This window comes from Uloborus diversus, chromosome 1 (genome assembly GCF_026930045.1).
Source record: "Uloborus diversus isolate 005 chromosome 1, Udiv.v.3.1, whole genome shotgun sequence".
NCBI lineage: Eukaryota > Metazoa > Arthropoda > Arachnida > Araneae > Uloboridae > Uloborus > Uloborus diversus.
The window spans coordinates 227,038,615-227,049,407 of record NC_072731.1 but is presented as its reverse complement, the minus strand read 5'-3'; the positions used below and the strand labels follow the sequence as shown (position 1 = coordinate 227,049,407).

The 10,793-nt window shown below is 32.4% G+C and overlaps 1 protein-coding gene across 1 annotated transcript; it reads right to left on the bottom strand.

The window, feature by feature from the left end:
* Positions 1-8,170: 8,170 nt before the first annotated feature.
* On the bottom strand, positions 8,171-10,200 carry LOC129225478 (uncharacterized). The gene is made up of 2 exons (XM_054859921.1): positions 9,970-10,200; positions 8,171-8,992 (listed from the first exon to the last, which is right to left on the bottom strand). Exons 1-2 carry the CDS (start codon positions 10,198-10,200, stop codon positions 8,171-8,173), a joined length of 1,053 nt encoding a protein of 350 aa, XP_054715896.1.
* Positions 10,201-10,793: the final 593 nt, after the last annotated feature.

The window sequence follows — 10,793 nt, the reverse complement described above, 5'->3', positions numbered from 1 at the left end:
GTAAAAATCACATTTATAGGCCTATCAACACATGCAGCCTTCTTATCACTGCCTAATTTAAATTTATATTTTTAAAATAATAATTTTTTGATAGTTATTTTTTATGGGGGGGGGGGCGCCGAAACAAGGTCTGGCCCCTGTTCGAAAATGACCTAGTTACGTCCCTGCCTGTAGGAGCTACGATGTCACAAAAAGACACACTGATACACACTTTTAAAGCTTATTTCCCCTTCCTCTTTGCAATGGAGGGGGGGGGATACAAATTGGATTCTGAAATGATACCCTAAAATTTAAATAGGGAATAAAACCTAATTAAACGGAATAAGTCTTTTATTCAAATATTTAACGTTTTTTAGAATAGAAGTGATCCGTTTAAGATCCGTCAAAAAAATAACGGATACAGATCTTTATTTTCCCTTGGATATTGGCGGATATGGATATCCGGAACATCACTACTCTCTTGTACGCAAAAATGCATTCATTATTATCCTAACAAATAAACATACACTTTCAAAACATATGTACTTTATTTTTTCCAGAGAAATAAATATTCATATTTTAACAGGAAGCAACTTTCATTTGAGTAGTAAAAATAAAAGTTTTTTTGAGTATGTTTACACTATGACCAATATGCATTTACAGCTTTTCAATTATAATGCATATCAACTAATCTTATCAAATCATATTTTATGAAGATTCAACAGAGAAAGTTAAATCGACAAAATGTGAAAGATATGTGGTGAGCACTTAACCAATTCTTTGTATGGATTACATTTTTGGCACAAAAATAGAAATAAATCAAACACAGGCATAAAAAACGTTTAAAAATATCTGTGACAATATCAAGTTGGAAGAAAAAATACATTCAATTTAATTTTAAAAGATTTCTAAAGAACAAATACAAATGTCAAGTTCGATTTTGCTGAATTTTATACAATTGGAAGACATGCCTGAAATTCTTTATAAATATTTTGTACACAAATCCTGTAATGAATTTAAATTTTTTTCTTTATATTTGTCTAACACATGTATAACCAGAGCTACCAACTTTTGAAAATCTAAATTTGTTGCAGAGTTTTACACGGGGGGGGGGGATAAAACTATGTGTTTCATAATAAATGTAAGACGTAATGAATAGGCGACGTTAGTAAAATCCAGAAAGTACCCCACCCCCTATTTTCAAAAGCAAACTGATTAATTTAATATGGGGAGATAACATTTCCGGGCTATTGGCCGTGGTCAGCCATCATCAGTGGTTTGAGTTTGGTTCATCACCAAACTCAAACCACTGATGATGGCTGCAGCAGAACAAGCCGAAACGTCTGGAATTTCTACTCCAATTAGACCACGGCCTATAAGTCCGGAAATGTTATCTCCCCATATTGACGCCGGCCTAAGTTTAGTATTTGGTTATTTCTAAGTTTTGGGACAATTTTTAAACAACATTTTCTCCACATGGCGTCAAGTTGGAGTTTGTTCACTTTTATTGTACATTCCAAATTTTTCCTTCTAAATAAGTTCCTATTGTAACACATATGGACCAGGATTGGCACTATGGTAAAAACCCGTGTCCAAAGCTGTCCGAAAGTGTCCCAAACTATATTTTTAGAGAAATTGTATTTTGTGAGAAAACATCAAAAACAGAATAAAATGTATCAAAGTAATGTTTTATATTGAACATTTATTCAATGTGAACATTTAACTTATTTATGCAGCTAATTTTAATCCAGTTACATAGAAGTTGAATTCTTGATCAAAATTTCAATTTGTATGGAAGAGTTTATTTTATTTTTTTGATAATAGTAACCAAATTTCTCTATATTTATGCATGTGTGCAAATGAAAGTAAGGTTGCCAAGCTTTTTACCGTCCTGTTCAAAACCCTTGTGTCCAAAACTGTCCTAAACTATTCTTTGAGAAACTATATTTTTTGAGATTATATCAAAAACAGAACAAAATGTCTCAAAGTTATATTCTTTTTGACTATTTAATACATTTATTCAATGTGAACATTCAAGTATACATACATATGTAACTTATTTATACAGCTGACTTTAATCTAGTTACATAGAAATTAAATTCTTCCTTAAAAATTTCAATATGTATGCAGGAGTTTTTTTTTTTCCAAAAACCAAATTTTTCGACATTTATGCACGTGTGCGAAAGAAAGTGTTCAAAATATAGTGCAATAATTGACTTAAATGCAATTTTTTGTAGTTACAAAATGTGTCGTATTAAAAATATGAACTAAAAATAGAATAGCACAAGTTTTAAAACACAAGTGTTTCATCCTCAATTTCTTGTTCTTTAATCTATGATTTAAAAAATAATTTTTGTTAAAACATCATGTAAAACTTATTTGCAAAAACCATTTAGAAAATTAAGCCTTCTTTTTTTAATTTTTTTTTTTTTTTTTTGCACCTAAATATTGCACATTTAATAACATTTCTTTGAGTTATAAATGGAACTGAAATTAGTTGTCCTTTTAGTGTTGTGAATTTCCTTTCATAACTCTACCAACTGTTACATAAGAAAGTTTTTATGTAATAGAGTTGTTGGCAATTTTTTTAAACTAAAATATATTTTAAATGAATATTTTGGAGAAAATTGTTATCAAATACTCATTGTGTGTGTGATTAAACCTCATTAATATATATATTTATGCAATACAAATATTGCAGTAAATATGAATTTATTAGATTAGATTCCTTTAGCTTTAGCATACTTTTGGACAGTAAAAACCACCTGTACTGTCCTAAACCAGTTTCAGACAGTCCAAAACCCAACCCTGATATGAACAAAAAGAAAAGGCGCCCTAGCATCAATGCTGTACTTTTCTTTTTTAGAAAAGAAAACCAGCACATGGAGGGGGGTTCTAATTTTTTTGAGGGAGTGGCAAATGAAAAAGATCGGTAAATTACGAGGATATACTGGATTAAAGAATGATCTTATTTTTTGTTAAAGGGGAGTGGGGGGTATAATCGATGGAACGGTTACCTTCAGAATTTCAGGATAAATTTACATTGGGGCAAGTTCTAGTTTATTTTGAGAAAAAAAATATTTAATTTTTTATTATTTTATCATTTAGTATGATAAATTCTTTTTGCTTATTTTTAAACAAAAATTTGGAACATTAGTTAACACAAAAGCGTTATTATCTAAAAAATTAATAATATGTACAATATCTGTATTGATTGAAAATTCGTTAGGGTTATAAAAAAAAATCGTAATTTTTGGATGCTTTTCGTAGTGTCTTAGTTCAAAGCTGTGGTTTGTAGAAACTACGTTTTTTTCGTAGCAGTTGGCAGCTCTGTGTATAACTATCACACAACATTTCACACATACAAAAGCCTTTGTTCAATAAAGCTCATGGGTTTAAGATCATTTCAATTTTTCATTACACTTTTTAAAAATGGATAAGAATATTTTATAGCTTTTCTACAACATAATATAATACCAAAGTAGCTAGGAGGAATAGAACCTACTACAAAATGAAAAATCTACAGAAAGATAATAAATTTTGTGTTGATGCATAAAACATATTCAAATTGCTTGACATCAATTTAAATTAAATAGTAATAATCATAAATAAAGAGAAATTTCACCTTTTTTTTTCAATGGTAACAAAATTATCAAATAGAACGAGTACAGTGCAAAATAAACACTGAATAATAAAATATTCAATACTAGTACATTCTTTGACAACCACATGGTTCTATATGATAGCTTTTAGCAGTACCTGTGCAACTTAGTCCAAAGTTTGACCGTCTTGAATGAGGGTAGAATGTTTGAATTGTTACCTTAAAGGTTTTCAAAAGCATAACAGTGTCAGTATGTCAGGTACAGTAAATTTTTACTTTTAGTAAACTTCCGTGAGCAGTTCCAGTTTTCAAGGACATTTGTTTGTTCTTTCTTAAGTCTTTTTTTTATACCCAGAAAAGTCACTTCTCTGACTATGCAATAGTTACTTTAAAATTTTGCTTTTGAGGTGCAACATGTTAGCTATTTGTTAGCCAGAAACAAAAGGTTTTCTGTGTCTCTGAATGAAAGTTGGCCCTTTACCAAATAGAATGTGTGGTCGATTTCTTTGACATTTCATAGGTGCAAAATAAGCATCCAGTACAATTTTCAATTTTTTCTCTTTTCTTTTTTTAAATAATTATAAATCAAAATGCAACACAAAATTCAAAGAGACCAATAAATGCTGGAGGCAAATAACAAGTACATAATACACACAATTTTTTTCAAAAATATCACAAAACTTGGTTTATAGTAAACTACTCACATTTTATAAAATCAGATCTTGGAAAAAGTTTTGCAAACAGTGCGTGATTTGAAACTCTTAAATGAAATATATACATAAGTAAGGAAAATGAAGCATCATAAATTAAAAACTCTTTACCTTAGTTTGGACAAAGGGTACTCTTCACTCTTTACAACTAGAGTCTAGTTGTGTCTAGTTACTAGACAGAACAAAGAGCATATAGCATCTAAGCCTACTTGCTTGAATGAAAAAAACACTTTAGTATGTATTTTATGTCCTACTGAATAATCTCAATTACTTACAGGTAATTTTTTAAAAAAATGTGATTAAAATAAAGCAATTTTTAAAAATTTAAGATCAGTAGACATATTTTTTAATATTTTACTATTTTTATAGAGTTAAAAGCACAGTTGAGAGCACTGAAAAAATCTTAACAGTTAAATATAAAATCACATTTTATATAAAATAATCATATGTTATAAGGGTTGCCCAAATGAAAAGTGGACAAGTTGAATAAAAATAATACTTTTAATGTACATCAAAAGAAATCACCATGGGCATTGAAACACAGGTCTTAGCGTTGCGGCAACAGGTCGATGCCTTTCCTGTAGAAAGATCGAGGCTGATTCCTGAGGAAGTCCTGCATGGCTTCCTTCACTTCATCGTCCAAATGGAAATGTTTTCCCTGTAATGCTTTAAGTGACCCAAAGACAAATATGTGGAAGTCACAGGGTGACAGGTCCGGACTATACAGGGGGTGCTCCAAAACTTCCCCAAGGAAAGTGTCAGGGTTGTTGTTGTTAGGGTTTGGGACTGATAGTGAGAACCGTTTATTTTCTCAGGCTGAGTTTGTCACTGATTTCACGGGTCTTAATCCTTCGATTAGCTCGGATCATTTCATTAATGAAGGCAATGGAATCATTGGTGATCGTGATGATTGCTTTGCCCGGTCTCAGCAGATCCGATGTCGCTTGCCGCCCTTAACCGTACTGCTGGGCATTGGTTCGATCTGGACGCATTCATAGATAGCATGATTTTCTTTTTGTACGATTTTCCCTATTGCAAACATGTTTAACGCTGAACGGCATCTGAGATGCATACCTCATGAAATCCTATATGTACTTGTGCAATGGCACTGTAATCGAATCATTCATTCTGATGTTATCGGACGTGTCCACTTTTCATTTGAGCAACCCTTATATTATGATAAAAATAATACTGACACAAGACAGGAAAAAAATCTGATTTTTCTTGCTAAAGAAAGTAAAAAGCAAAAAATAACATAGATTATTAAGTGTAATAACAAAAACCTTCAGAGAAAATATTAAGGACTGCTTGTTAGTGCAAACGTAACCTGGCAGTGCCATAATACTGTGATTAAAACCTGCGTAGCTTTCACAATGCAACCAGGTTAGATTTGCCTCAACTTGTTGAAAGGGAAAAATTCAAATTTTATTTGAAGGACATAAAACCTTCACGTCCTTCCTATATTTAAAGGATTACGTTTGGGCAATATGCCCAAAAGTAAACCTTGGGGAAATGAGAACTTGGAATGGGTTGTACTGCTATGATTGAAGTATTTGAAAGCTTCATAATTTTCTGCAAATTGTCCTCAAAGGATTTTCTCTTAAGCTGTATCCACACTTGTACAAACATGGGATGAAAAATTGGCTCAAAACATATGTATTTCTAGTTTGAACACAGTTTTGTGCCACATGCCTTATGAAAATTGCAGACTGCACAGGCTGTAACACAATGGACACTATTCACCTGACGTCACTGCGGTACATTGTGGGTATTGTAGTAGACAAAAATCCGGTTCTAATACCACTTGCTTTTAAGCGGCTTATAAACTCTTCTGTTTAAAAACGGGATCTTTTGGAAGTTTTTAACAAAGAAATGTTGTAAAAGAATGATGAATGATTCATTTGATACCTAATTCTCTCTTTATAGGCCTCTTTGATTCCTTATCAAAAAATTGGTGAAAACTCATTCTTTTTTTTGCTTTACCCTTTTCTCATCATTTTTCATGCAGTTATAAGTCATAAAAAAATAATAAGCATGTTCATGATGCATATTAAGTCCAGTAATCATTGAATAAAACGAGTTTTTATAGCACTTCTAACGCTGCGTAGTGTGTCAAAATACCTGCAGACCAACAGCTGATGGGACCATTGCCAAACCGTGAATAGGGTCCATTGTTCAGTAAGTATCTTTGTGCATGCTGATTACGATCAATGAAGTCTAGAGCTAAATCTGATTTCAACCTTTCAATGCATAACTTAGAATAAAATGTTTTAATGGTTTGACTAAGTAGAATGTTCTGAAAAAAAGGCTGAATAGAACTAATATGAAATAATGACCAAATGTTTAACGCACCACTACTATGTGTATAGAAATATATATACACACAAATACAATATGAATACCTTGACTATGCATAAGGAAATATAATACATTAACAAGCATTTTAAAAGAATTGTTTTAACATAAATAGAAATGAAAAATAATAACTAAAAGTCGAAGGATAGGACTAGCATACGAGATAGAGTCAAAAAGTTCCTCGGATAGTCTAATAAACATTTTTAAAATTATATATAATGTATTGTGCTATTTTTCTTCAAAATATTTTCCTTCTCTACACACATTTCTCACCGTACATACGATTGTTACTAATGCTCCTGAAAGTTGCTTTTTGAAACTTCTACCAGCTGTTTCGTCACATTTTCCATCGCCTCTGAAGAAGCAGCATATTCAAATTAGTATGAAAATTGCTGTACAATGTCGAAAGTACTTGACATTTTCACGTGTGGGAAAATATAAGTTAACTCAATCCAACACTGTCTTCAATTGTTAACTCCCAGAAATGCATTGCTCACTTTCGAGGGTTCTTCAGTCTTTAGACAAAGATCATCATTTATTATAATTCTTTCCTAGCTGGGTCACAGACTCATGCTCAAATCTCTAGAAATTTTCAACAATTTGACGAAAAGTTTAGTAGGAGTCTTTTCCACAAAGATCAGTGAATTGGCTATTATATATAAGAGGATTAGCCAGTTAAAATGCAAGTCTAAAATTACTGTACTTAAATAAATTCTTTTGTTTGTATTTTAAAACTTTTGATACCTTCATTTTTAAAAATGTGATCTCTGCATTGGATATGAGAATCAAATTTTTCTTACTTTTGATGCTGTCTATACTTTGTTCAGAGGCAAATCAATGATTTTTAAAACAAATTCTGCTAAAAGCATGCAGTGAAAATTTTCTATCGAAATTCCACTTTTTGTGTGAGTCAAATGTCAAAAGATTAAATGCTGAATTGCTGGTTTATTTTCGATTCACCTATTTTGTTAGCAATTCTTATTGTTTATCATAAACCTTTAAAATGCAGTTCCAAAATAATTCAATGTAAATAAATTCTTTTATTTACCATTCTTATACTTTTGATTCCTTCATTTTAAAAACTGTGACTTCTTTACATCCCAAACAAGAATCTGATTTTTCCCATTTTCGATGTTTACTATGCTTTTAAAAATTCTGCCTATTTTTTATGAAAATGAAAAAATTGGATTTTAAACAAAATTTGCACTTTTCAAGAGTATCAAACACTCAAATGCTAAATTGCTGGCTCAATTTCACTTTCGTTTCAATTATTTTAATAATCTTTAAAACTTTCAGGCATTTTTTTCATGAACTTACCATCACCAATGGGTGAATTGTACAGCACCTTCCCTAGCAGTGATACCACCCTCATCAAATAAATTTCCTTTCCATCAAAAAATTCTTTAATAAGGGGACCTTTGCTAGTAACCTTTTGACTATCTTGTATGCATAAAAAACAATAATAATAAAAGACCAAAAAAAAAATTGTAAATAAGCCTGAGATGCATTTTTTTCCCTTGTAATTTTACAGTTGGGTTACAATTTGCTCTTTTTTAGTCACATCTATACCAGACTCTTCACTGTGATTATCTGTTATCTCATAGACAGCACCAAGCTCCATAGTATTCCCAAACCACACATGTCTTTTCCCCTTAGATTCTTGAATGGAGTGCAACCACAACCGTACATCAGGGATGGTTGTCCTGGCTGTAACTATAACAGCTAAAATGTTCTTCAAAATAAACAATGTAACATCATGATCATATAAGCTCCACAGATAAACTCTAATCACAAAGTATGGGATGTTGACTAATCCTAAGTGTAGACCTTTGTAGAGAAGTATTAATCCCAGTGAGCGAGGCCGCTTCCCGAATTCAGACAAGCTCAGCTTGTACAATGTTAAGGTGGGTAGAATGAAATTCACGCAAGAAAGAATAAGAACCGCATTTTCCAATTCATAAGTGGAAACAACATGTGATTCCATTGGAAAGAGAATACCCAGAAATGTAACGCTATCAAATATTTCAAATACAGTGGAAGTTATCAAAAAATAAATGTATGCCTTGTGATCAGAATTGGGATCAGCATTATTATGTGTCTCAACAAGAAGTAAGAAAACAACTGCAGATGCTGCAATAATGACTTTTAGTAACTGAGGGCCAAATGCAGAGTTTTCATCTAATGACTGAGCAACATCCAACTTAAATAATAAAACAACTTTAGCAGTTAACAAAGAAGAGTAGAAAAACCAAACAATATAGATGAGCGGCAAAGTTCCCAACTTTGTTGAATTCAAGAAGTTAGAGGAGGATTTATTTCCTGTTAAGTCTGGTTTTCGATGTCTTTCCTTTAAAAAAGAAAAAAGTACGTATTAGACATACATAAATGATAAGCAACTAAGTAGTGATTTTGATCCTTTATTATATTTCAAAAACGTATATACAAGGGGGTTTGGAGTCCTTGAAATGGAAATTGTTCATCACTGGAGTCAGAAAACGATAATAAGCACTGATTTTGGGAAAGAGATGAAATCCAAGGGAAAATCAATTTTGAAATTGAAGTTCAACACACACAATTTTAGGAAATTCTGTTGGACATTGGAGAGAAGAGAGTTTGGGGCTTTCTTCTGGAATTTCTTTGGAATTGAATTCCTGAAAACGTGACAGAAAGCATCTTTGATATTGTAAGGGAAGCAGAAATTCAGAAAAACTCTATAGATATTTTTTCAAAATTTAAATCAGAAAATGCAGTTGTAGGTCAAATTAAGGGAAGGGATGGGGGAACTCTACTCCAGAAAGTTTCGAACATTAAGCCTTGAAAACGCTATTGTAGACCATCTTTGATAACCTGTCAGGAACGGAATGTGGTCCAAGGCAGCAGCGCAACCAGAAAATAGTTATAGGGGGGAGACACTCTTAAAATTTACCCCATCTGATAGGGTATCATTTTTGATGACATTATGAGAAGGTATGGGATTCAAAACTGTCCCTAGAAATGTTTTAATATTGAAGTTCCGAAACCGCAATTGAAGACAATTTTTTGTGATTTTAGGCAGAGAAGGAGTTTGGTGACATTTCACAAGCAGTTTATTGAAATTCCAAAATGTTTGGTGGGGGCAATGGTCCCCTTAGTGAATGTGCACCTGCAATGGTCCCCCCCCCCCCCCCCACGGGAAAACCTTGAAATGTCAAGCCCGATGAAATATTGTAATATAAATGAAATGAATTATCAAAAAAGTTATGGTAGGGTAAGGCAAATAATTTTTAGGAGAAACATTCATAAACTTAATTGGTTGTAAATTTATTAAAAGAAAATTCTACTCACTTTCTTTTGATAATGCCTATATGATATTACAGCAGCAGCCATGAAAACAATAAGAATCAAAAAATCTGCTAGAAACCAAAAATACCATGCTGCGTTGCCACCATTATGCAAGATCAGATAATAGTCCAAAATGCTCCCTTGCAGAACTATTATGAGTAGTAAACCTAAGCAGTCCAAGACATGTTGTACCAGTCGAACACTGCAACGGCAGGAAGACTCGGTCTGGGTCATGATAAAAACTAAACAATAGAAGGGAAAACACATTATTAGGCATTGGAGGAAAAATAAACATATTGAGTTATATAATTTTCATTATATTTTTACAATATTTTGTACTTAATGACACAATTGCATTTTCATGAAAAATTTGCAATGTATATGCCTGAATGTGTGTGTGTGCATACTTAACAGAAAAGGAATCTTGAATAAATTGGATATGAAATGAAAGGGAGGCTCAACCGAACCAAGCACTGCGACCAGAGGTCTATTGTACTGGACCCCAAACAGAAGTCTTGAAACAGACCAGTAGCTGAAGCAAAATTCAGCAAAAACCTAATAGGAATATCATGAATCTCCCACGGTTCAAGCAAATGATGACCAAGGTTCATCATTTGCTTGAACCTTGGTCAAGCAAATGATATAGGCAGAAATATAACAATAATGTAGAAATCTATAGGCAGGAAACACTTCACAATCACAGAGGGTCTGAGTAATAGTTTCCTCTTTGAAGAACAACGCATGGACAGAATTTTGTGACAATGGTCTGGACTGTGAGGAGGGCGGTCCAATACCTCTCAACAAAAAAACCAAATGCAAAAAGATGA